The following is a 27004-nucleotide window of genomic DNA, read 5'->3' as shown; positions in this document are numbered from 1 at the left end:
ATCAAACCTATGATCTTGAAAGGAAACACAGTGTATTCCATCTGTGGAATAACAGGAACATGCTTTGAATGCTGGAATACACACTGCATGTTGTTTACACTTAGAAGAATTACTTGTTGCAATATTTGCATAAGTGTTCAGCTCTGTTTAATTACAGCTGTCTGTAAGGGAGGGTTCCATGGTGTGGGCACCAGATTCAAACCAGATTTCTTTGTAGAGCTGTAAAGTCAAATTCTAGAGAGACGGACACAGATTTCCATCCATATGAAGGAGCAGATTGTTTCAGACAGTCGAATGCATGGAGTGTTTCATTCTCCCTTCTGAGGCACTTCTGGAGGGCTGTGCCCAGGTCTGGGTTGCTTGAGGACAAAAAAGACGAGGAGCTGCTGGAGAGGGTCCAGCAGAGGCCACAAGGATGATGAGGGGTCTGGAGCATCCCTCTGATGAGGAGAGACTGTGGGAGCTGGGCTTGGTTAGTCTGGAGAAGGGACGACTGCGAGGGACCTCATCAATCCATACCAATATCTCCGAGGGGCACCAGAGGATGCTGCCAGCATCTGTGACAGGACAAGGAGCAATGGACATTAACTAAACCACAAGAAGTTCCACCTCAACATGAGGAAGAAATTCTTTCCATGGTGGGGGCAGAGCTTTGGGACAGTGCCCAGGGAGCCCCAGGAGGGGCTGAGGGAGCTGGGGGGGCTCAGCCTGGAGAAAAGGAGGCTCAGGGGGGATCTTCTGGCTTTGCACAGCTCCTGACAGGAGGGGACAGCCGGGGAGGGGTCGGGCTCTGCTCCCAGGAACAGGGACAGGAGAGGGGACAGCCTCAGGCTGCACCAGGGGAGGCTTACGTTGGAGATCAGCAGGAATTTCTCCATGGAAAGGGCGGTCAGGCCTTGGAAGGGGCTGCCCAGGGAGGTGTTGGATTCCTCATCCCTGAGGGGGTCCAAGGAAGGACTGGATGTGGCACGCAGTGCTCCGGGCTGGTGACAAGGTGGGGGTCGGTCACAGGCTGGGCTCGATGGTCTCGGAGGCCTTTCCCAGCCTTCCCAATCCCGACTCTCCATGCCGGGACCCGCTCCCAGCGCCTGAGGCGAGCTGCGGAGGAATGGAGCCGCGTGAGGGCGCGGCCAGCAGGGGGCGCTCCCGGCGGTGCCCGCGGGCGGGGCTGGGGGCGTGGCCACCGCAGACCCCGCCCCGCCCTCCGCGCTGTCCCCGCTGCCGCTCCGGGACGCGGCAGCAGCGCTGGCGCCATGGTGAAGATCGCCTTCAACTCGCCCTTCGCCCTCAAGGATGAGCCCAAAAAGGAGGCGGCCGAGGCGCTGGTGGCCGACAAGGTGCGGGCACAGGGGTGTCCCGGCCGGCGGCGGCGGCGGGAGGAGCGGGGCGCTGTGAGGGGGGGCGCGAGGAGACGGAGCCGCCGCCATTTTCTCGCGGCCGGGGGAAGCGGCGGCGGCCGCGGGGCTCTCGCTCGTGTGGCGGCCGCCCCGCCGCGCTCTGCCCGGGGCTGAGGGACCGACTCCCCTCAGCCTTGTGGGGCCCGGGCGCCGCGGCGCTGTCCCGCTCCGCAGCGCTGTGGCGGTGCGCTGTCCCGTGACACCCGCGGGCCAGCGCCGGCACCGGGTGTTTATGTCGAGCTGGGCCCGTGCCAGCGCCGCGTTTCCTGACGGCGCTTTAAAGCTCCCAGCTCGGCCCTGGGCCGGCCGGGGAAGCGCAGGGAGAGCTCCCCCCGGCGCGGGCAGCGCTCGGCCGGCGCCTCCCAGGCAAACAAAGCGGGCTGAGGCTCGTCCTCCGCTCCCGGCGGCGCTCGGAGCCTCCCGGCAGCTGCGGTGAGGCGTCGGTGTCGCGCTTAAATTAAGAAACCTGCCATAAAGGGTTTTAAATAGAAACCCAGGCGAGCACCCTGTGGTTGGCTTTTCCTTCCCAGCGAGCTGCGCGTCGCTGGCTTGAGTGGAACTTTCCCCATTTGTGGGAAATTTGTTTTGAAGGTGTCCTGCTTTTTTAGGGAGATGGAGAGGCTCAGCCTGTAGGTAAATACTTCAGTGGCTCTAGACGGGGAAGATGGCATGGGCTGAGTTTATTTGCACTAGAGAGTAAGAAAATTTTAGAAACAACAAAACTTGTGGAGTTGGACTGTAGTTCTGTTTTTTTCTTTTTTTTTCTCCCCTTCTAAGCTGTAATCAGGAAAGCAGCTTCCCTACCAGCCTACACAGCCTCACCTGAAATAGCCTTCCTTTGGAAGGAGAAGGGATGCAGAGTGATTTTCTTGCTCAGTGCACTCTTCTGAGCTGTCAGTTTGATGCGTGCACATTTAATACAGTAGCACTCAATTACAGGATCAAAAGGAGAGAAAGTGGGAAAACAGGGTAGATAAAGGATTTAAAATTTGAAGATGTCATTAGCCTGGCCAGTTTCTTGAGGACAAACCCCTCAGCTATTCCTGAGGCAACTGGTTATATGTATATTTACTAGCCCTGTACTGTGAAAGTTCTGACTGGTATAGTTCTAATAAACATACCCCTTTTTTCTGTTCTCTTGAGAGCTGCTCCTCTCAATTTGGAATATTCTGTGTGTTAGCACACATGTTCGTGGGATTTTAACAACTCTTCACTCTGACTTCAGGGCTTGGAGTTGCATATAAACATAAAGTTCATAATTTTACTCCAAGACAAACTTGTTGGAGTGGTTGTTAATGTCTTCTTTAGCTGGAATATTTGTGCAGAGCAAACAAGCTTAAAGGTGAATGTTGGCTGAAACAGCCCAATAAAAATCCCCTGGAGTATCTGCACAGAACCCTTGAGCTTGCAGCATATTCTCCCTGCAGGTTCTTCGGGGCTGTCAGCAGTGTTAAAACAAGCGATTTTTCTTCTTGTCTCTTATCCCTCATTTGCTTTGCTTGTTACAGCTTAGAGCTGCATTTTCTTTGTAGGTTTTTGACGACTTTTACCTGTTTCTTTGTGCAGAGGTTTTGTAACCTGCTCGAGCAAAATCTTGCTATTGTGTTCTCTTAGCAGCTCTGTCAACTCTTCCCTCTCAGGTTCAGCTGCCCACATTGCTGCTTAATATGCTCAAGTACCTTTGCTTTGTTTGAAATAGGTGTAGTGCAAGTGTAGATAATTAGATGTCGACATCACCCCTGCGCTGGGATGGCGGCAGTGCCAAAACTGGTGCAGACTGGTGTGTTCAAGTAGGGACAGGCTGGATGAGTAAGGTGCTCCAAGGTGGAGGTGAGGGTGGGAGAACGTGGAGAGAGCAGAATTAATCTCCATCTTACAGCTGCTTAACCCTGAAAAGAGATTTTCACACAATGCCACAGAAATGTGGCATCATTCTGACTTGAAACCAGGGTTTGGCTTTGGTTTTGTAGTTGGTTTCTTTTTTAACAAATGCTTTGCATGCCAATTGTAGCAGCTTCTTGTGTCCTGCTGAACCAACATTTTTGTGTTTGGAGGATGCGCGAGCGGAATGTGGGAGTATTGACTTTCACAAAACAGCTTGGGGTTTGTTTCAGCACTTGCATAACTGATGGCTCTGACTTTTATGCTGCTGCATCTTGCTGAGCATGGAAATATTGCAGCCCTGGTGATAATGCTGGCGCTTGTTGGGAGCACAGGTCACTAAATGTGTTGTGTTCTGCAGGACCCAAATAAAGAAAGGCCGTGGAAGCTGCTGTGCCCAGCCCAGCCACTGATTCTGGGAACACCTCAAAGGAAAAGATCTTTTACTGTGAAATCCGATTTTCTTCCTTCCTGACTGGGACAAAGAGCAGATCTTGAAAGCAAGCTATTAAATCCTGGAGTCAGGAATCATTAAAGGGACATTCTTGACCAAATATAGGGGTTATCTAAACATTTTGGGTTTCATGGTTGTTTTTGTGTTTTGTTTTTTCCTTTTAAAGACTCAGGCCCAGTGTGTGATTCCAGGAGAGAATGTCTCTTCTGATTGTTTGCTATTTGACAGCGCTTTTGCTGTTCTCTTCACTTGGCTTGCAGCTGGAAGTCTGGGAAGGTGCTGCAGGAGCTCTGGAAGGTTAAATTTTCCTTTCAGACACCACCTCTGCCTTTGCAGTGAGGATTGCACAACTCACCACCACTGGAGAGTAGTTTCCTTTGGGTGCAGTCATCTTTGTTTGAGAGAACATTGGGTGAGGGAAAACAAGCTGCTGAGCTAAAGAGAGAAGTTTCAGGCTGTTACAAACAAAACTTCCTGAGATTTGGGTAGGAAAGAAGTTATTTTGAGGCTGCAAGGTAGGATGTGCCACAGGGAGTTGTTTTTATTTGGCATAATTGGAAGCTGTGTTTAAGCTGACGAGTCACTTTCTTTCATAATGGACTTTGCTTGTGCATATCAAAAGTTCCAAAACCTGGTGACTCGTGTCAGTTGTCTGTTCCCCAGCCAAAAGACAAAGTTGCATCTTGGCTTCTTCTGTTAATCCGGCTTTGGGAGGAAAAGTGATGTTAATGCACGTGATAGTGAGAGGAGGAGGGGAAGAGGCCTGAAGACACTGTGCACCTTTAATGACCTTGATCTACAAATCCTGCTTTTTGTACTACAGTGTGGCTGCAGCACAGGATCTTTTGTTACAGTTATTTAGGTTTTGTGCATCTCCAATAGTTTCTGGACAAAGGTTTGTCTAGAAAACATCCTCTAACTCACAAAATACTCTTGGTACTGTTTGAAAACTGATCTTAATTTGATGCAGTAACATTTCATGTGAGTGTTTTATTTTATGATGCTGACTTGTAATTCCCACACCTAGAAGAAATAGGAGACGCTGGATCAAAGTGAAACAGTTGATAATCACTTTCTTTAAATTCAGAGCAACTGCCCTTTCTCAGTTCTCCCCTTCTTTATTTAAAGGACCCAGAAGTTGCCACACACAGGGGTGAAAACTCATCTGGAAGATGTCTCTTGACTCTGCTGGGCCTGGCGTTCATCTTGGCAGGAGTTGTTGTGGGTGGAGCCTGCATCTACAAGTACTTCATGCCAAAGGTAATCTGAGAGTTCTTTTTTATTTAAACAGCATTGATTTAAAAAATATAAATGGATTATCACTAGACTGGAAAGATGAACGGGAAAGAAAGATGATGAGGACATGGCGAGTGTGTGTCCCTTGGGTGCGACAGAGCTGTGCTCAGTCTCAGCAGACAGAAGTGCAGAGCTAAAGCTGCTTTGTGCATTCATTACCTGCCCTTGCTCGTGTCCCAGCACAAGGTGTACCGTGGGGAGATGTGCTACTTTGAGAACGAGGGCCGGGAGCGCGCGGTGGAGCCGTACTTCCTGCCCATCGCCGAGGAGGCCGACATCCGCGAGGACGACAACATCGCCATCATCGACGTGCCCGTGCCCAAGTTCTCCGACAGCGACCCCGCCGCCATCGTGCACGACTTCGACAGGGTCAGTGTGGGGGCACCCACAGCGCCGGGATTGGCTCCGGGGCTGTGAAGCTCGCTGTCAGCACAGCCTGCTCCTTGGCTTAAAGCGAGGCAGAGCTGACCCTGTGAACTCTGGAACACAGGGATTAACTCTGCATGGGTGTTACAGTCGCTGGGGGTAGGAGCTCTTGAGGTGTTTCCCAGAAAAATGCATTTCAGTGCTCTGCAGCTTTATTGTTGCCCGTGGGATATCTGCAAGTGCCGCTAAAGAATCCCATGTAAGTGGAGAACATCATAAATGTGAGTTAAGGGACTGAGGACTCAGCACAATGTCACAGCAAGATGTAGAATTGCAAACAGGTGTCAGGAGAAGGGCATTGAAAAATCACTTCAAGCAGCCAAAACCTGGAACCTGACAGTGCTGTGGTAGTTGCATGGAGTTTCTGTAAGGCAAAGAGGAGAGGGTGGCTTTCATTTGTCTTTTTAATCAAACTTGTGTTGATAGTGTTAACATTATCCTCAGTCAGCTGTAAAAGCTCTCAGAGGTTGGTTGTAAATCCAGCCTTGGCAATGCAGATAGAATAAACAGATAATTCTAGTTGCTGCAGTTCTTGCACTCAGTGGCAAGGCTGATGAGATTTTTGTAGGGACTAACACTTTTCCTGAAGAACTATTTAAAGGGAATCATTGTTTATCAGCAGCTGGATACCTTTTGTTTGTACCATGCTTAATTAGACATTTTCAGTTATGAGATCATACTCCCAAATACTTCCTCTATGTTAGTACAAACTGTACTCCTTTACAATTATGGCAGAAGCTGCTTTTATATTCAGCTTTCTCTTATCTAGGAAAGTTTTTTAAACTATTGCTGGTTTGCCAAAGTGGTAACAGTTCAGTTCTTAACACTGGGCAGTTCTTGAATGCATCATTTTTGTAGTAGCTGTGAGTGATCTCCAGCTTTTTTAGCTTGCCTTGCTCCTGATGGAATTGTATTCTCCTAATCAAAGGCCCCTGACTAATTAAAAACTTGTTTTTAAAACAGCTTTTGACAGCGTATCTCGACCTGCAGCTGGGGAACTGCTACGTGATCCCCCTGAACACTTCCATAGTCATGCCTCCCAGGAATCTGATGGATCTCTTCGCCAAGCTGGCGGTATGTGGGAGCTTTGCTGCTGGCTTCTGCTGACAGACTGCCTTTGCTAAGAGTGCTGGGTGCTGCTCCTGAACTCCAGGCCCTTGCTAGAACAGTCCTCCCTCCATCAAAGTCCGTAATCCCCTGGCTCAGTCACTGCACTGAAGTTAAGGCCAGCTGTCAGTGTATATTATGTTGAGTAGATTCATGCCTAATGCTCTTATTAATACCTGGCTTTATGAGAGCTGAAAGCAACCAGCAGATAAGGTTAAATTTAGCTGTTAGAAAGGAATTTGATAAAGCTCCAAATATGATTGAAAGCCTAAACCTGAGAGTTACTGCCGGCTAGCTCGCTCTCTCGCCCCGTGAGGGTTTTGCTGAAAAGAACAATGTGAACTTGTTCCCCAGTTATTGGCACTGCAGTTATGAGATCACCACAAGCATTTGACTCTTCAGTGACTAAAACTGGTGTTTTTCCAAGATGATTTATGGGTCAAGTTGATAGAGCTGGCTGCTGCTTCCCAGTTAAATGCAATACTTGGCTATCATGCATCAAATAGACTTTTTAAAAAAATCATTGGCTCTCTTACACCTGGTTCTAGAGGCCACTGGTCTAGTTTTGCTTGTTGCATTCTTTTTTATAGCTCCATGAAGACAAGTTTTAAGTGTATGTCCCTGCTCCTGTTTTTAGGAGTTGGGGGGTAAGAAGCCATTTCAGTAGTGCTGGGAGCATCTGGTGAAGCCTTTTGTAGGTTGCCTTGCCTTTTTTATATTAGAATTATATTGCCTCAAACCTGGAGTCTTTCACAATATTTTGTTTCTCTTTTAGCTGCAAACTTTGTGTACAGATAAACCTGACCAGGTTCTGTTTACATTTGCTTCACGTGAGGCTTGCAGAGTTGAGGTTAATTGTGCTTTGTTTGAATGTAACTGCAGCTGTTGGAAATGGCCTCTGTCAGTTTTTAACTTCCTTGGTATGAGACTGGTTGAGCTCAGTGTATCTTGGTATTAAAACTCTGCTGCTTGAATCCCTTCCAAAGCAGAGAAATGTAGTGGTTTGTCCCTTGTTAGCAGCAGTCTGTACCTTCAGGCTTTGTGTCTTCCAGACTGGCTCTTACCTGCCCCAGACGTACCTGGTGCGTGAGGAGATGGTGGTTACAGAGGAGATCGATAACGTGTCTGACCTGGGCATCTTCATCTACCAGCTCTGTGTGGGAAAAGAGACCTTCAGGCTCCAGCGCAGAGACCAAGTCATGGGTAAGTTCCCCTCAGGAAAAAGCAAATGTATTGTTTAACTAGGGAAGGGGTAAAAACTTAAACCTGGGGAGTTCTTAATCTGGGAAATCTGAGTGTTCAGCAGAAGCTGAGGCTACTCCTGGCCCTGCTGGGTATTTCCCCTCCCTTCCTGTCTGGATGTGAACTGTCATTTGAACACGCTGAGAAATTTTCAGTTGCACAATTACAGGTTACATGCCCAAACCAAATTGAAGTCTGTTTCTGTTCCAATTTTTGGTCAAAGTTAAAAGTTAGTTTGACCTTAAAATTCATATAATCCATCAGGTAATCATCAGGTGAGTCTCTGTAGGCGCAGCTTATTCTGTCATTGTCCTATCTAAAACTGGGTTACAGGAGCACCAAATAAAAACATTTTCTTCTGCTTTACTTGCTCTGAAAAAAAAAGGTAATTGAACAGTGAGCTCCGGACATCCCAAACTTCCTCTCTGAAAGAGGAAGAACACTTCAGAGGAACTGCTGAGCTCTGGTTCCTTATTGCCTGTGTGCTCCTGCCACCCCCTGACGGGGACTAAGCTGAAGTGTCTGTGCTCTGACCTACTATGACAAGGCTGGGGAGCAGAAATCTGATGTTATGAATTTTGTTTTGCTGTATCTCAAAGCATTTTTGTATTTGCTGCTCCCACCAAACGCATTGAGCTAACCCGCTGTCAGTTAGAGCCTTTCAGAATGCAAATGTTTGGTTTGTCAGGGCTCTGTGCTCTGGTTTGGCTGCCAAGCTCTTAGGCAAGAGTTTCCTCAGCCCAGTTGCAGCATCAGGAGCCACATCTGCTGCTTGCTGCACACAACATCCTGTTGTGGATGGAAGCAAGGCTCCCTCTGTGGGAGCAGCAGAGGGGTTCTGTGTGGGGCACATGAAGGAACACTAAACACCCTGCCCTCATGGGAGGCAGAGGCATGTGACTGTGCTGTTGTGAGAATGATTTTGGGAACAAGGCTAAATTGACAGCTGCTGTGTCTATAGACAGCCCTGTGAAGAGTGTTTATGATGTTCCCTGAGATCATCCTGCTCTAACATGTTGTTGACATCTTTGCTGCAGAGTAAAAGATTCCTGCAGAGAACTTGTACAAAAGGATTCTGCTAAATGGAAAATGTTTCCTGGTACAGCTGCTGTGCTGTAACTCTCCTTGTTTGCCTGTGGAGGGGAGAGGGTGGGAAATCTGATCCAACTGAGAAGAAAATTGTTCAGGGGCAAGTCTTGCCTTGCCTTCCCCATCTCATTTCTAGCACATAATGTACGAGCCGTGACACAGAAATGAGACTGCAGTGGATAAGCTCCTGGAACTTCTCTGGAAAAATCCTTTCATTTATTCTCATTTAGCTAGTGCTGCCTTGGCCCTCAGCTTCTGTGGAGTTTGTGTGTTCATTTTAGATCAAACTGACCTCAGGTGCTGTGGCAATTTCCTGGACTTGTAACTTGGAGGTGTGGGAGAAACCCAGGTCATGCTGTTAGGTGGGCTCTGGAAACTTCACCTCCATCCCGATGCCTTGGGATTGAAGGACAAGCCTGGATTTTAGGTGTTTATAAACCAAAGCAGTGCCCTGGTGGGGTTAAGAGCTGGTACTTCTCTTGCTTCATCTGAACATCTGCTTATTAAACAAACTAAATCCTTCTGACTTACTGCAAATGGAAGTGATTTGAGGAGAGTAGCTCTTTGATGGCAGGACTGCTGTGTTCCTGTATCTTACTGGGCCACAGCTGATACAGGTAAACTGCCTGTAAACAGACCCAGTGCTGGCATGTCCCAAAATAGAGAAAATTACTTTAACAGTGTTAGGAAGAACCAGATTGAGGTAAATCCTCCCAAGGTGAAGTGCTCTGCAAAGTACACCCTGTGCAAATGCACACTGGATGAGGGATTTGGGATGGAAAACAGCCCCACAGCAGGTTCTGGTGGCAATTCCTGACTGGAGAAGCTCTGTGCACTGAATGATTGTGTCTTGCAGTGATGGAGGGCTGGCGATGCTGGGCTGTGGATCCCTTCACTCAGCCTCTTGTCCTCTCTCGTCCCCAGGTGTGCAGAAACGGGCAGCGGAGAACTGTCACTCAATCAGACACTTTGAAAACTCTTTCGTGGTTGAGACAAAGATCTGTCAGCAGTGAAAGGTGACAGATGGGAGGTGACCAGGTCACACCTTCTTGGAGAAGTCAGCATTAGACATCGACTTCTGCAATTAAACCGTGCAGTGATAATCAAAAGCCTTATGCATTTTCTGTGTATTGCTTGTATTTCAGAAGACAAAGTCACCATTTCAGCTTTTGTTGATCCTTGGTATAACTTTTTAGTTGTCTCATGTAAAACTTAAATTTGAGTAAGGTTTTTTTAGAAGGCTAATATCAGTTTATCTGTTGAATGTGTTTGATTTAGTGTAATCTGGGAATGGCAGAAAAATATATATATAAAAATGTTAACCAGTTCCTTGGCTGGAACCAGTTATGTTCACCTTAACTTTCACAGAATGATTACTATTAATAATCTGTGGTTTGCACATCTTGTGTAGTTCTGTAGAATAGCTCTGCACTCCGTATCCTGGCTCAAAAACCTTCCTGATCTGGCTCATTAAAGGTTTATTTTAATGACCATGTGTGCAGCATGTAAAATCCAAGCTCAGTGATCAGAAACCTTTAACACTACCCTGTTTCTTTTTGTGCAATTACTGTATTGAATTCGTATGTATATTTGGAACCTTCCCTGAGCTTATGTTGAGTTCTTCTCCCTTAGTTTGGTTTTGTGGCATTTAGTTGTTAGGTTCTGATAGAGTTGCTCTTAAAGCTTGTCAGTATTTTTGGTTATGACTTGGTTTATCCTGTAACTTCCTATTTCCAGGGTCTGTTCTGGTATAGCTCACTTGTGAACGTGACTGTAGTTGTAAACTTAAACTACTTGGGCTTATATAAAACTTTTTAGATCAACTTTTTATGAGCAAGTAGCATTACTGCTGCAGTCAGAGCATTGTTCCCTTTTTTTGGAAAGCTGCAGTCTAAAAAGAATGAAGAGTTAGTGTCCTGCAGTTGATAAACTTGAGAGTTTTATTAAGGGACTTTATATTGGCATAAATTCTGCAACCCTATAATAAATGTTTCTCTAAAACTTTGGTGTTTTGTTTGTGTTCTGTTTGGTGCTCAGAGGTGAGGGGGTGATGCTGTGGGCCTGGGGCAGTGAGCACTGCTCTTCTCTTACCCTCTTACTTCTTTTTGAGCTTGTGAAGCTGAACTTCCTCTTCTGCTGCTGTGGAAATGCTTTGTGGTGCCAGAAGAGCTCGAGGAACAGAGGGAAGAGCAGACAGCTCTCCAAACAGGATCCCCAGGGGCAGCTCTGGGGGTGTTCGCTGCAAGGACGGGGTGTATTTACAATTCATTTGAATATTGCTGGTGATGAGGCTGTGATTGAAGGTTTGCCTGTCCCAGGGTGTTCCTGGGTGTTAATGAGGGGCTGTACAGAGGTTAATGAACCCTCAGCTCTGACCCTGAGCTTTGCTGGAAGCTCAGACAGGAGAGTCCTGCCCTGAAAGTGCTGGGGCTCAGAGCTAAAGTGTTGCTGAACCCTTGTGGCTTTCCTGGAAAGTGCCTGGGATTGTGCAGCTGGAAGAAAAACAGGATTTGTTCACAGAGAGGAGGGAGAGGTGTCTGTGCTCTGTCATTGCTCAGGAAACTGCAGGAGAGAGGAGAACACAGGAATTTTAGCACAGAAAGTAACACAGCTCTTCCCCCAAGGATGTGTCCTAAAACCAGAGCTTTGGCTCTAAAATAGGGTGTATAGGAGAGTATTTCAGTAAATTGAAGTATATAGTGAATTAAATGCTGTAGAAAGCTCTAATTCCTGTCCCTGTGACCCAGGTTCCTTTCACTCACAGGTGTTACTGGGAGAAGCAGCTGCCCTGGGAAGTTTTTCCTCCAGGTTTTGTGTCCTTGGACAAAGAATGATTTCCTGCTCCTCTGGATTGGCTGGGGGGATAACCAGGATGAGTTCTTTCAGAAGCCTTGAGTGGAAGGACTTGGGGATTGTGTTGGGTGTAGAGAGTAAGAAGCACCTGCTTGTAGCACTGAGGTCTGATTTTCTGGAAAATAAAACCCAGGAATTGTTCTTTCCCCAGCTCAGTGTCCGTGCAGTGGATGCACCTCCAGCCAGGAATGCTGGACCTGCTTCCACGTGGGCTGGAACACCTTCTGTACCTTTGGAACGAAGTGAAGTCAGTTCTTTAAGATGTTATTGGATGTTCCAGGCAGGGAGCCAGGGACTGGAGGAACAGATTGTTCTCACCTGCTCTGAGGTGAGCTGGGTTTGGTCCCACGTGTGCTCTGCTGGCCTTGTGATCTATCCCTAAGCGTTTTAGGCTGGGGCTGGGTGTCCAAGCCAAAATACTGGAATTTGAAGGTATTCCTGGGATCTCCTAATGCTGTGTTTGGGTTTGAGCAGCTCCTGTGTTCAGCTGGGCTATAGAAGCAGGAAGGAGCACGAGTTAGAGGAGTCCTTTGCACCAGTAGATGGCACAGGCAGCAAACATTTGGGTGTAAACTGTGTGTAACTGGCAAAAACTTGCTGTATTCACCCAACAGACAGTTTTTAAGTTATTTTACCAAAACTAAACCTAAAAATGGTTTGATCAAAGCTTCATCCAGCTGCTGCTCAGTGTCTTTGCTTTGTTTTATCTATAGTAAGGAACATTTTTATACTAGAACTTAACATGTGTAAACCCCTGTTAATATCTGAGTAGAACTGTACTACAGACATGGGTGCAGTGACTGAGGAGGTGACACTGCCGGGATGCAAATGCAAACTCAATTACTGTAAGAGCTTCATTTACATCTGTGTTTACTGCAAAAGCATCCTGTGGGCACGGGACAATCAGCAAGATCTGTGCAGGGACTTTGGGCAGCTTCCTTGGGGGAGCCAGCAGGTTCGTTTTCTGACCAAATAAATTCAAAATTAGATGTAAATTTTAAATATCTTTTCAACATGAAGCTGGCAATGCAGCGCTTTGGATAGTTCCTCTTCCAGCATTACATGGGAGTTCATTCAGGGTTTTTTTAATCAGAAATACATGTGAGAAACAATTATTAAGAACACAGTTGATTTTGGTTCTCAGAGGAGGTGCTGTTGCCCTTTGCAGAACCTGGTGCTCTGTGTGACTGCTGAGGTGTGGGTGGCTGTGGTGACAGACTCTTCCATTAGAGTGTGTAATGGTCTAAATTAGAACTTCATTTTCCTCCAGGCTTACTGTTCATAAAAATCTGTAAAAATTGAACTTCTTTACATATATAAATATCTTGAGATAAAGATCTGGAGAAAAAAGAGGGGTAGTGTGGAGACCTTTGAAAGACACCCTGAGGCTTCAGGCTGGTATGAAAAGGAGCTTTAGCACCTCAGACTTGATAAACTGCTTGTCTAAACCAGGCTTTTCTGGTGATAAGCTCAGCTCTGTGCAGGGCCCGCTGCAGAACAGCTGTGCTTGATCTGGCAGGGAGAAACTGTCACCTCCACCCCCAGCAGCACTCCCAGGGTCTGTGCAGGGCTGGGGACACAGCCTGCTGGGACTCCAGCAATTCTGGGCTGGCTCCTGTGGACTTTGTTAGTTCTTGGAAAACTCCCCAAAATCCAGCTGTGCTCAGCAGAGTCTGGGATGAGCCATGGCTGAAATCTCAGCACTGAGCACTGGACCTGAACAGAACCCATGTCCCAGAATCCCAGGATGTTTGGGTTGGAAGGGACCTTAAAACTCCTCCCATTGCATCCCTCCCACAGGCAGGAACTCCTTCCACTATCCCAGGTTGCTCCAAGCCCCATCCAACCTGGCCTTGGACACTTCCAGGGGTGGGGCAGCCACAGCTTCCCTGGGCACCCTGTGCCAGGGGAGAATTTCTTCTGTATATCCGAATTTCCTGTCTTTCAGTGTGAGCCCAATCCCCCTTGTCCTGTCACTGTACTTCCTGGTGAACATTCCCTCTCCAGCTTCCTTGTAGTCCCTTCAGACACTGGAAGGTCTCTTCTTCCAGAACCTTCTCCAGGCAGAGCAGCCCCAGCTCTCCCAGCCTGTCTGCACAGGGGAGGTGCTGCAGCCCCGTGGCCTCCTCTGGACTCATTCCAACAGCTCTGTGTCCTTCTGATGCTGGAGACAGCAGCACTGGACACAGCACTGCAGGCGGGGTCACATCAGAGCTGTATAGGTCCAGATAAATGGGGTGCAGCCCCCAGAACCTCCACTTTGTGGCTGAATTACCCCCCTGGGAGGGCTGAGCTCGAGGTCAGGCTTGGAGGGATTAAAGCTGCTTTGCCTGTCCTAATTCCAGGCCGGGTGGGGGATGGCTCTGCTGCCAGCTGTGGCACAGAGCCCAAATGCCAGCACTGATTGAAGCTTCCAGGCTGTCACCAAAATAATTACAATATGGATAATTACAGTAACATTATTGCATTAACATTATTTCTTCATTATGAGTATATATTTGTGATATTACCTAGGCAATAGGATGGGTGTATTTCCTGTCTTGAGAGTAATTAGAGGCTCTCCACCTCCCAAGGAAATTATTTCTTATAGTTTAACAATTCTGTTTACTTGAATGTAATTTCTCTCTTTTTGTGCTGTGACAGCCCTGAATTCCACCTTAACAGCTGTGAGAGTGAATTTCCTGTCTGCAGACTCATTCTCACTGTGGATGGTGGTTTGTGTCTTGCAGAAATGTTTGGGCTCTCCTGAGCTGTTCCATTTTAGGGCTTGTTGATGTTTGGAGCTGTTGTGGGTTAAATCCATGGGTGGACACCTGATTCTGGAACATGGAACTTCCTTCCCACAGACCTAATCCCTTGTTGGTGTGGAACCCAGTGCTTTTATTCTGGAATGAGCGTGTCAGCATGTGGGATTCATCAGGAATGGATCCATGGTTGGAGGAGGTTTAGATGGGATATTGGGAAGAAATCCTTCCCTGTGAGGGTGGTGAGGCCCTGGCACAGGTTGCTCAGAGAAGCTGTGGCTGCCCCTGGATCCCTGGAAGTGTTCAAGGCCAAGTTGGATGGAGCTTGGAGCAACCTGGAATAGTGGAAGGTGTCCCTGCCCATGGCAGGGGGTGGAATGAGATCACCTTAAAGGTCCCTTCCCACCCAAGCCATTCCATGGTTCTGTGGATAAGCCCACACCTTCCACCTGATGGCCCAAAATCCCTTGGGAGGGAAGGGCTGTGGAGGCTGTTTGGTTCTGTGGGGTGATGATCTCAGTGGTTACTTGGTGCTGAGTAATTCACTCCTTTGGGTTCTCTGCCCTTGGTGGTCGTAGCTTTTGTCATCTCATGTTCTCAGCCCTTTGCACTAATTAATCCTTAATTTTTTTAAAAATAAGAGTGATGTAGAAGCCTCACTTCAGACCACTCTTCCCTTACCAGTGTGCACTGTCACCCAGCCTGAAGCTGAAAGCAGTTACAGCTTTGCCTCCTCATCTCATGACCAAAAAAAACCCCAAACAGGTGGGAGGATCAGACTTTCACACACCCCAAGGCCGACACTTCCGTGGTGAGCGGAGCAGCCCCGGGGGGGCACAGGAAGGGCTCTGTGCTTATCAGATCCATCCGTGCCTCACCTGAGCTGCCTTCCCTCCTGCTCCCCTCACTGCTCTCGTGCTGCTGCTGCCGAGGAGTTGCAGGGCACTGCTGCATCCCTGGAGGATGCTCCAAAGCCGTGGCTCCTCCTCTTCTCCAGGGGTTTGCCGTGGTGAGGCTGTGCTGGTGGACGTGGCTGAGCACAGCTTGCCCAGGATTGCTGCCTGATAGGGCACTTCTCAGGCCCTTTTTTCCCCCTTGATTGAGGGAAAACCAAATTTGTGGCTGTCTGAGGAAAAAGTGAGCTGCAGATCTTCACAGACTTTAGAATCCCAGAATGGTTTGGGTTGGAAGGAACCTTAAAGCCCATTGAGTTCCAAGCCCCTGCCAGTTCACCTCCCACTAGACCAGGTCCCTAGACCAGAAACACTTTGTGTTTCTCCAATAAATATCCCATTTGCAGATATATTGGATAACGTGCATTTATCCTTTTGCAGACTCATATATCCCAATATTTGTTGTTTCGCAGTGGAGCTGATGGCTTCTTTCCACAAAACCCTTCATTCTGCTTTCTCCATATAATTTGATTTTCTTGGGTTTTTGTGTTTTCATTTCTATTTTCTTTGAAAAAACCAACCAAAACCCTCTTGTGCTTGAAGGCAAGATGTGTCCTCCCTGCAGAGCTGGGATCTACGTCCGAGCATGGTGATGATTTGAACCAGATCTCACCAGGGACTTGAAGTCCCATTAGAGACTCTGGGCTGGGGCAGACAAGCCCAGAGGGAGAAATTTTGGGTGAAGGACCTCAAAGAACAGCATGACACCAATATGGGCAGTGCTGCTGTTCTTTTTGGGCTTGGGATGGTGCTGCTTTAGGATTTTTAGGCTGTTAAGCAGCAGGAACAGGCTGGGCTGTGGGCTTTGATGGTTTGTGTTGATTCACTTAATTAAGAAACCTCTCATTAAAACAGAGAACCCTACAGCTCTCTGAGTTTCAGCTTCTGTTACACTCAGGTCCCCTGAGAACTTTCTCTGGTGCTGTGCAGACATTTGTGTGACCACAGGGAGTTACCCTGCCCTTAAATATCCAGTGTCCTGTGGCTGTCCTTTGTCCCAGATAATGGCACTGGTCACAGGACTGGTGATCTGGTGGCACATGAGGGAAACGAGTCAGCCAAAACAAGAGCTTGGGTGGGTTAAATCCTTTAAAATGAGTTTTTTCTCTTGGGACTTGTGGGAGTGCAAGTGGGGAGGCAAAGCTGGACATTGTGTGTGGTAAAAGCCATGACCTTCCATGAGCTGGAGCCTCACCAAGTTATTCCCTTTTCACAGCTCTGTTGGGCCCCTGGGAAAATGGGAGATGAGTTAAGAGTGGTTCATTCTCACAATTCCCTATGGCACTCAGTCACATCATTGTGTTCATCCTGCCTTTGCTGGTTGCTTGGACTTTTCATTTTCTTCCCTGAATTCGGGGGGGAGAAATGGGAGTAGAAGGAAACTTGAACAAAATGGTGTAGAAAATTATTATCTTGATGATTTGAGCTCAGCCTCTGGTGACCATGGAGGTACCTGACCCCCAAGGAGCTCCATTCTCTCCCTCCCTTTAACCTCATGGTGGCACCTCAGAACAAACACTGGCCCTGACAGGGTTGGTGTGACCTAAAAGACAGGAACAGAGCCGGAAGCAGGAACCAGAACCAGGTCTTCCCCTCTGAGGCAATGACATTACTACATTTTTTTTCTTTATAATTTTGTTCTCATGGTTTTACAAAACCAATTCTTTTTTCTAAATCAGCTATTTGGCCACAGCTGTAGATGGTGTAGATCAATTGTAGAATTGATCACCCCAAAGGCTCCAGCTCCTCTGCCCTGACTTAACTGGCAGCATGAACCAGGCACTGCCCTGATGGATCCTGCTTATTTTTGGTCATGATATTTATCAAAACATCTCTGACAAGATTTTAGCTTTTTATTTTTGTGTTGGATGGGGTGGGCTCATATCTGGGTCACTCTCTGGAGGCTGTTTTTAGTTATTGAGGTCTGAGGAACAGAGTCCAGCAGTGCCAGGGGTGCTCTGTGTGTGCATTTACACCCCATGAGCTGGGGCCAAGACTCATTTTTAACAGCAAAGTAAAAAAGGAAGTAAAAAGTGCAATAAAATGTGTCAAAGCTGCCTTAACCCCAGCAGGAAAATCTAACGAGTTACAGAGAAACAGGGACTCTGCTCAGGATGTTGAGCAACCATGTGACAAAACAGCAAATAAAACAATGCTGGTAAAAGAAAAGATGTGTGAGAGGACAAAAATTCTGCTTCGGTAGGAGAAGTTGTAAATCAGCCCTTTTCGTGGCAAAAGGAGATCTCTGGGATTCCATGGGCTCTGATCCCATCAGGGAAGGGAAGGGAAGGGAAGGGAAGGGAAGGGAAGGGAAGGGAAGGGAAGGGAAGGGAAGGGAAGGGAAGGGAAGGGAAGGGAAGGGAAGGGAAGGGAAGGGAAGGGAAGGGAAGGGAAGGGAAGGGAAGGGAAGGGAAGGGAAGGGAAGGGAAGGGAAGGGAAGGGAAGGGAAGGGAAGGGAAGGGAAGGGAAGGGAAGGGAAGGAGGCTGTGCTCCCACTGCTGTGCCAGCTGTCACGTGCGAGGGCAGCTCTGGGTCTCAGCATGCACAGAAAAAGCCCCAAGGAAGCCGCTGGGTCTCTTCTCACGGTGCCAGGGGCAGGGGAGAGGCGGTGCCCGAGGGTTATGAGAGGTTGTGCAGCTGCTGCAGGGCAGGGAGCACGGGGGAGGCGATGGAGGTGGGGCAGGGTTGGAGCAGACCCAGAACTCTGCTTCCCCCTGACCCTGCACCCTCAGCTACCTTGTGCCTTGTGTAAGGCTCCCAAAATGCTCACTGCTCATTCTGAGCAGCTCAGGCTCCCCAAGCATCCCTCAAACCACCCCTGAGGCTGCACTCCTGCCACAATGGCTTTCCTTTGGCCCAGCAGGAATTAAAGCTGATTCTGTGCCCAAAAGCCACCTGTCACTTCAGCCCAGAGCCAGCCTGGTGAGGGCACGGGCAGAGAGCTCAGTGCTTTGCTGCTCAGTGATAACAACACCCTGGGGAGGGCTGCAGCCAGAGGAAATCCTTCCTGCTGAATAAAGGGGATATTTTAGGGTTTGGTCCTTTTGTTCTCAGTTACATTCTCATTCAGATTTCCATTCCAGTGCTGCAGACCAGATTATTCAGATTATTTCAGAGATTCACAGAATACTCTGAGTTGGAAGGGACTCCTAAGGATGATTGAGTCCAGCTCATGGATCCTGAGACACTAAAAATACAGGGGCATGGCAAAAATACCCACGGCATGAAAATCCACCTCCTGCTAATCCAAGGAACATCATCGTTCTGCAGTTGTTGGTGGCAGCATCCCCGGGGGTTGTGAGACCTCAGTGTGGCCCCAGCAGATGCCACCTGGAGCAGAGGTGCCCTGGGGAGGGCAGGGAGGTGTCCCCTGAATTCATCTCCTGTCACCAACCCCGACCATTGCACCAACTTCCTGTAAAAAGAGATAATTAACACTCATTTGAATAAGTGGCGGGGGGAAGGCGCTGCTGCACCCACGGGATTTTCTGGGTGGAAAACTTCAGCTGCTTGAGGTTTCTGTCACTGAACAATTTCTGAACTTCTGACACCACTTTATGTAACAACTTTTTCCCCTCAGGAGCTAAAAGTGACTCTGGGGGGATTGGACAGGGCCACCCTGGTCCCCTCCCATGGTGGCCAGAAAGGACAGGGGTGGGCTGGATTCCTGCAGCTGGAGGAATTCCCGTTATCCTGGGAAACCTGGCCCTTGCCTTTTCTCCCCAGTGCAACAAGAAGAGTCAAATAATTTTGGAGAAGCATCTAAAATGTTCTGCAGGTGCTCAAGAGGCAGCAAATCCAGGTGCTGCCACATGTTCATGTGTATTGGTGATGCAGGGCAGAGAAGGAGCCAAGAATTGCATTTAAAAACCATTTTTAGAAATGATTATTTTATTATATACAACAGGAAATATAAAAATAAATATTTTTTTTGTCACTGTGAATGTGGTTTCCATGAATTATCAGTGCTTGCTCAGCCATCAGGCACTGGCTCAGATTCCTGTGGGGAAGAGGTGGTGGAGTTTTCTTTTATTATATGAAAAGTTTTTGAAAAGAAAACAAACTCCTTGTGTTCTGACACTCTCTGGGCTTCACATCATTTTCCTACAATGTGCATTTCCCTTATATAAATTACAAAACAACATTTGCATAAATAAAAAATGATACTGTCACAGTATTTTACACTTCCAAAACACTAACATTGTAACGTTTGCAATGTTCACAGAAAAATAACATTTTACAAGAAGGTGCAAATGAAATACCAAAATCAAGCCTGAAGACTCTGTGGTTTGAATTTAAAGCAAATATTATTAAAACAACATCCACCTTTGAGCCTTTCTTAAAAATCTCTCGTGGTACCTTTGACTTTGCTTCCAGGGAGTTCTCATTACAGCAAGCTTTGGAAAGGTTTGGATCCTCTGTTTGAATCCTGCTGCTGTTAGTGGGGAGTGGATGTGATGGCTGTGGGTCAGTTATCAGTGAAAGGGAAATAATTTGCCCCATTTTTGGTGAAAAGACAATCTGAAAGGCCTGATGGACACCTGGCTTGAATAAATACCCTCCAAGCACAACCCCACGGTTCAAAACCCAAGGCATGGCCCTAACCCTTGTCTTTGCACCCAGAAGTGGGAACTGATGGCAGAAAAATAGTGTGTGGAAGCTTCACTGGCTGTGTGATTTGGGGTGATGGCATTTGCTACACGCCCAAATGAGGCTTCATTAATTATTTAAGTGGGAAGTCCTTTGGGGCCACCTTCTGCTGCTCACTCCATGCTCAGCGTGGCTGGAGCAGGCTCTGGGCACTCTCTGGAGAATCAGTCTCTGCTGAATTGTCTTGTGCTTCAGAAACAGAGAATATTGTGGCATCCAGTGATTTTTAGGATCAAATTCTTTCTGCACAGCAAGACCCCAGAATCTTTGCTGTTTCTTGCTGACCAGGACATGGCTGGGTGATGCCACGGGTGACAGTGAAGCATGGTGTCACCTCTCCCATGGGTCCATGACCTCCTGCTGCCCAGCTGAGGAATGGAAATGCTCCTATTTCTATTCAGTGAAAATTTGCACCTGAAGTATTAAATCAACACATTTTTGGTCAGGTTTGGGTTTTTTTTTTTTTTGTTTTGTTTTTTTTTTGTGAGGGAGGTTGTTTGCTATTCCAGCCCTCACTGAAAGCAGAAGTTTGAGTTGTTCTCAGTGTCCTGAGGGAAAAAATTCTGGCAAAGGCCAAAATTGTATGAATATTGGAAGTGCTGTCAGCTGTTTGGGAAGGGCAGCTCTAGTATTCCGTGGTGTCCTCCCCAAGCACATCCCTGGAGTGCTTCCTGCCGTAGCTGAGGGGCTGGAGCTGGATGCTGTCCTGCAGATCCTGCCTGGAGAGGCGTCTCCTGAACTCGTCCGTGGTGAAGTAGTAGATGATGGGATCCACGCAGGAGTTGAGGCTGGCGAGGCACAAAGCCACGGCGTGGAACACCGAGATCTGCACGCAGCCCTCCCGGATCTGCCCGGTTTTCACAAAGAAATCCAGCGGGAAGCTGATGTGATAAGGTGCAAAGCAAATCAGGAACACCAGGGCGCAGGTGAGGATCATCTTTAAAGCCTTTTTCTTCTCGCCCAGGTCCCGGGAAGCAGAGTGCCTCTCTTTTAGTGATAAGATTGTCTTCCAGGAGCAGTACAGGATGATGAGCAGGGGGGTCACGAACCCCACCAACTCCCCTATGGTCATCAGCGTGATGGAGGTGGGGAGGTCGAGTTTCTTGATGGGAAGATCCACAAAACAGGAGTTTTTATCCTCCTGGTGCTGCATCCTGAGGAGCGGGAAGGGCAGGCAGCCCACACAGACCAGGACCCAGCCCACGATGCTGATGTAGACATCACAGACACGCCTGCAGTCACTGAATTTGAAGGGGTGCATGAGGAACAGGTACCTCCTCACGCTGATGCACACCAAGAAGTAGATGCTGGCGTACATATTGACGTACTTCAGGTAGAAGCAGAACATGCAGAGACCTCCTCCGAACTCCCACGTGCCCGTCAGGTAGTAAAAAATCCTCAGGGGCAAGGACAGCACCTGTGATAAGTCAGCAATGGCTAAATTGATCATAAATATCACGGCCCTTTTAGTTTCCTTCATGTAGCCATAGAAGACCCACAAGGCCAGGGTGTTCCCGATGAGCCCGGGGATCAGGATCACCGTGTAGGTGACGGCGTAGTAGGGCTTGAGGTCTGTCTCGCTGCAGTTGGAGCTGTTGCTCATGGTTGTGCTCCAGCTCCGTGCTCAGCATCATAACACGTCCATCCCGCCTATCCTGCAGCCAGGGGGGGCCTCAGGATCCAAAGGGAACCTGGGATCCGTGGGGGAGGCTCCGCTCACCGGCTCATCACGGGGAGTTTTGGCACGGGGGGAGTTAATTCCAGTCCTGCCCTCGAGCCCTGCTCATGCTCTTGGTCAGAGCTCGCTGGGGTCACCTGCAGGATGGGCAGGAGGGATCCACACTGGGAAAAGCATCGCTGTGTCCGAGTGGACAATTCCTCACCGGAGCTGTGTCTCTGTCACCTTTTGGGTGGCATTTCAGCCTCTTCTCTCAGCACAGGCGTTCAACAGCTGGAAGACAGAAAGGTGCACTTGGAGCATTGTTGGGAGACAGGGGAGGAACAGAGCAAGAGTTATGGGAGAGCTGGAAAAAGCTGGAGCATCTCTCCAGCAGAAACCTGTGTGGCTGTGGTGGTGATCAGCTCTTGTGCTGCCCAGCAAGCACCATGCCCTGTCCAGTGGAGGTGCAGAACCACCAAGGAATAAATAGAAATCGTGTTTGTTTACTGCTACAAATCTGGGGTGTTGCTCTTCCTGTGTCCCAGCACATGGTCAGTGCCAGAACCTTCCTCCCTCCCTGGGGATATTCTCACCTCCCAAAAACTCCTGAGGGGAACACTCCCCTGGCTTCCCAGGAAAGCCCTCAGAACATTCCCACCCTCCCCAGCTGCAGGTGACAGAAGGAAATCTGCTCCTCGTGTAACCCATGTGCACACAAACCTTTCCCCTGGTGCAGCCACCACTGCTGTGTCATGGGGTGGAAGTCCCAGGTCAGTGGCTTTCACCAAACCAGGGTCAACTTTTAAAAATAGGACATAAACCATCCTTTGCAGAACTACCTGCATTTGATCCAACCTGACTTTCTCACAGCTGCTTTTTCTAAGCCTGTCCTTACCCATTGTGCACATCTGAGGCTGTTGATAATACCAGAACTGGTACTAAGGAGGCTGGAGGTGGATTTTATTTAAAATTGCAGCCAAACAGGTGATGTTATCTGAATGTGTCAGACACAAAAAACCTCAGCCAGATCTGATAAATCTAGAGGAAATTCAGATCTCTGCCTAAACCGTCTCAGGTTTGCTTTGGCTTCCACATGAAGAATTATCCTGCAGGTCTAAGTGGGAGAAGTTTGTAGGTACCAACCCAGATGCTAAAGGCACATTTACTTAATTTAAAATGTTTTAATGTTTTTAATTTTTTACATTTTAATTTTAAAGGGAAAATGACATCTGCTGCAGTCCCTGCTGGTTTTTGTCCAATGCTTAGGTAAAAAATGTGAACACTTATTTAATGATGGTCAAGACTTGCTGGGGTGATGGTACCGAAACTTTGAAGTAGTTTTGGGTGGAAGCAGAAAATCTGCCATAAAAGGAAACATGTCTATTTTTGCATTTTCTCTCACCAAGGAGACTGAGATGTCTTCCTTCCTTCCTTTTAAAGAGGGAGTATCTAACTCAAGCAGTGGAGTAAAATGGCTCGTGAAATGATCCTGTTACAGTTCAGAAGTGACAATTAATAGTATTTGTATTTTAACAATTTTTCTTATCGATTTAAACTAGCTTGCCTCTCTTCTCCTCTTGGCAGAGGCTCCTGTCACCCTCTGAGAAAGACTCAATCCTTTTCCTCTGGCAGCATTCCCAGGCAGGAAAACCCACCTTAACTCCATCTCTGAGCCATGGGACACACAGAGGGAAGGACAAAGTCATTCCCAGCCCTTCCACACGTGCACATCTTATTTTTCCTGCTCCTCCTCAGCTCCTGCCCTTCCCCATCCCCATCACACAGCAACTTTCCTGCACCTCCATTCCCTGCCCCCTCCAGCCTGGCTCCAGGGAGGCACTTGCAGGACTTTCTGCCTGTCCCTGTGGCACGAGGGGTCCCCGAGGTACAGCTGAAGGTGGGGAGCAGAGAGGGGGCTCAGCCAGGGCACCCAGAGGCACCCTCAGGCCTGGAGAGGGAGGGGAGTAAAAACTCAGCAGTGTGAGAAATGGCACTTTGGAAATCCCAAGCAGCAACATCACAGAGTTCAGCCCTGTGTGCTGTGTAAAAAAACAGCAGGATGCTAAAAAAATCTCCAGAAAGAGGAAATTTGGGTTTGCATGTTCTGTGCTTGCTTCCCCCTCACTGCGAGGGGGTGGGTGAGAGACTCTCCACAGGCACAGCCTCCTTCTCCCCCTGAACAGCTTTTCCCCCTGATTTTTCCATGGGTGCCCCCCAAATCAGCCACGTTGGGGCACTGGATGAAGATTTGTGCCTAATGAGTCAGAGCAGCAGGTAAGAGTTGCAGGCAGCCTAAAATCAGCTTGTTAGAGCTGGGAACATCCTGGGTAAAGCATTTTCCATATGCTGGAGCACAGCTGGGTATCCGTCTGCTCCATGAGAACCCCTGCAGGAGCTGGGGCTGTGGGGCAGAGCCCAGCTGTGAGCAGGGTAAGGGGCTGCTCCCACAGCCTCAGCAGAGCTCAGCACCCTCAGCAGTGCTCAGGCTCCTCACCTGAGGCTGCTTAGGGGTGTCCAATCCTTGTCAGCAAATCCTGGGGGTTTAACCCACAGCAGCTCCCAAACCCAGCTGGGTGGGGGAGAGGCTTTGGGAGCAGCTCCTGGCTGGGCTCAGTTTGTGGGTGCTGGCTTTGGGAGCAGCTCCTGGCTGGGCTCAGTTTGTGGGTGCTGTCCCTGCTGCTGCCTCCTCGTGCCCGGAGCCCTCTCAGAGCTGGGATCTGCCAATTCCTCCCGCTCCTGCCCAGAGCCAGGTGATGGATGAGCCTGGATGGATCCGTCACCAAGCCCTGCCCTTGCTGCTGGCCCAGGTGAGCTGGGGGTGCTCAGTCCCCTCCTGTTCAGGGTGAGGATGTGTTTTAAGAACACAGAAAACCTGTGGTGGGGGTGACAGGGGCACAGCAGCAGCACCCTGGTGTCCCCTGCTCACTTACCCTCCTGGGGGAGCTGGGCTGGGCTGTGCCTGGCACCTCTCTTGTGTTTTTCCTTCTTCTCCTCCACAACCTAAAATAAAAGCAGAACATGCACAGGGGAAACATCAAATAGAAATTCAGTTTCCTGTGAGAGTGAAGGCAGGGTGAGGGTGGCTGGGTGCCTCCAAAGGGGCCCTGTGGGCAGGGGAGAGCTGGCCCAGGGGTGGCCTGGGCTTCTCCCGGTGCCCGCTTTGTTCTCTGGCTCACCTGAAATGCTGCTGGCCTGCTTTGGCAGGAAGTAGAATTTACAAGGTATGAACTGAGAATGGAAATGCTAAAATGGAATGTTGTATGGGGTTGATTTTTTTGTTTTTTTGTTTTTTTGGTTTTTTTTAACAAATGACAGAAGAAGAGCCTTCTCTGCCTTGAAGTAGTTTCCTGGTAGATATTTGGGATTTTTCTGTTTCTCCATCAGAACGATGTTGCCTCTTGCTGTGCTAACTAAATTCCAAGAATATGGAGGGAAAAAAATAAATGCTCTGGTTTAATGCCATATGAAATACTCTGCTTTTGCCTTTTAATCCTTTGCAAAAGCTCTTGTCCTCCTTTGTTAATATTTATCCTGGTTAAGAAGGGAATGTAACCCGGAGCGGCAGTGCTGTGTGTCAGCCTAATCCCCCACCCTCCTTCTCCCTTCCTGGCACACCCTGATGTCCCTGAGAGATGCTTCTGGCACCAAAGTTGTAAGTTATCCCCCCAGACCATCAGCACATGGTCCCCGGGGATGCACAGCCATGCCCCCGTGCTGTGACAACCCTGTCCTCTTCCTCCTGGTTCTAGCAGTGAAATGGAAATTGGCCCATGGAACATCAGTGTGGTACCACTTGTGAGGAACAGAGCACTTGGGAAAACTCATGGGACAAACGGAGAGGGACAAACCCAAGGGAAGTGTGGAGCAGTGGGAACTGGGCCAGTTATCCCTGTGCAGGGGGAATGGGGCTGCGTGGCCTCAAAGGCCCCTTTCAGACTAGTCCCATCCCAGGTGGTGCTGGCTTTGCAGAGGCTGAGAATCGCTGGAGTTGGGGTTAATCCTTAAACTCAGCTGCTCGCTCAATGATAGCAGAAAACACAGCTTGAAACATCAAGGCTGGGTGTTTTAGCTTCAGCCGTCCCCCTGCTCTCGCTCGGATGCTCAGAACACACACAGGAGCTCTTCAATAAATGAAGTATTATCTCTTCAGTTAATTAATATAGCTGGGCTTACTCTCTATCTCCTCCCTTCTACCTATTTACTCTGGGAGTTACACCAGGTCTGCGGTGAAGGCAGGACCCCCCTGGCTGTCCCTGCAGTGTCCCATCCCCTCTCAGCACTCCCGGCAGAGCCTCACCAAATCTAGGGCACAACAACCAAAAAAAAAAAAGCCCAGTTGAACCCCCCAGCCTCACCCGCAGGTAACCGGGACAGAGGAATTCCAGCCCTACCTTTGCTGTCCCGGAGGCTGTCCCGGCGTGTCCCCGCGGGGCTGCAGAGGTCCCCACGGCGGGTCCCTCCCTCGCCGTGCAAAGCAAAAGCGCAAGTGCCGGGGAGCGGCTGCGCCCTGGGGAGCGGCACGGGCACGGCGGGGCCCCGCGGCGCCGCTTTGGGGTGTCCCTGCCCTGGGCCCTGCCTGGAATCACCCGCTCTCCTTCTCCTTCGCTGCTTTGCACAGATGTTTGGAAGGGTGCCGATGCTCTCGGGGTGTTCTGGGAGCTGTCGCTGCGAGGTTGGTGTCACCCCAGCAGCTGTGCGTGCTGCCAGGGGTGGGGGGTTAGGAGCCCGAATGCGAGGATTTATCCATTATTTTCCTTCCCCAGCTTTCTGGGAAAGGCTCCTTCCCTCTCACCGGGGTGTTTGCACCCCTGTGCTGCAGTCCCTGCTCCCAGGGATTTGGGAGGCTTTAGGGTCCCCCCGAAGCTGATCGTGGGCAGATTTGGGCTCCCCAAAGGCAGCGAGTCCTCCGCGGTCATTATTTCACTCGGGGGATTCCCGCAGCTCTCATGGAGCAAACAGGGTGAGAGCCAAGGGCTCTTCTTTTCCAAACGTGCCACGAAGTGGTGTCACCTACGGCCACATTCCCGGGCCATCGCGGTCCCCGGCCATCGGCAGAGGGCAGAGCTGGCTGCGCTTCCAGTTTGAAAAGCAGCACTTCCCTGCTGATCCAGAGGAGGACTCAGCCCGAGGAACATCAAGAAGAATTCTTGTTAAGGGAGCAATGATTCAGTTGGTTAATTTGAAAAAAGTGACTTTGCTAATAATTTCCAGAGTTCTGCAGAGATTTGCGACTTTTTGATTTGCATTTATTC

General features: G+C 48.9%; 2 protein-coding genes across 2 annotated transcripts; one reads left to right on the top strand and one right to left on the bottom strand.

The window, feature by feature from the left end:
* Window positions 1-1187: 1187 nt before the first annotated feature.
* Window positions 1188-10893, top strand: ITM2A (integral membrane protein 2A). Its single transcript, XM_053990172.1, has 6 exons — window positions 1188-1337; window positions 4861-4992; window positions 5209-5397; window positions 6418-6528; window positions 7614-7764; window positions 9817-10893. The coding sequence occupies exons 1-6, from the start codon at window positions 1254-1256 to the stop codon at window positions 9903-9905; spliced, it is 756 nt and encodes a 251-aa protein (XP_053846147.1). The 5' UTR covers window positions 1188-1253; the 3' UTR covers window positions 9906-10893.
* Window positions 10894-20717: 9824 nt separating this feature from the next.
* On the bottom strand, window positions 20718-21695 carry GPR174 (G protein-coupled receptor 174). The gene has a single exon (XM_053990057.1). The coding sequence runs from the start codon at window positions 21693-21695 to the stop codon at window positions 20718-20720; it is 978 nt and encodes a 325-aa protein (XP_053846032.1).
* Between the last annotated feature and the right edge of the window lie 5309 nt (window positions 21696-27004).

Source organism: Vidua macroura, chromosome 14 (genome assembly GCF_024509145.1).
Source record: "Vidua macroura isolate BioBank_ID:100142 chromosome 14, ASM2450914v1, whole genome shotgun sequence".
NCBI lineage: Eukaryota > Metazoa > Chordata > Aves > Passeriformes > Viduidae > Vidua > Vidua macroura.
This window is presented reverse-complemented; position numbering and strand designations above follow the sequence as displayed.

Bases quoted from the DNA above. Each gene is read 5' to 3' on its own strand.
- ITM2A (XM_053990172.1), top strand. From the start codon at position 1,254: ATGGTGAAGATCGCCTTCAACTCGCCCTTCGCCCTCAAGGATGAGCCC. The intron at 1,338-4,860 runs GTGCGGGCACAG...CTTTATTTAAAG, and splicing joins AGGCGCTGGTGGCCGACAAG to GACCCAGAAGTTGCCACACA. The intron at 5,398-6,417 runs GTCAGTGTGGGG...TTTTTAAAACAG, and splicing joins TCGTGCACGACTTCGACAGG to CTTTTGACAGCGTATCTCGA.
- GPR174 (XM_053990057.1), bottom strand. From the start codon at position 21,695: ATGAGCAACAGCTCCAACTGCAGCGAGACAGACCTCAAGCCCTACTAC.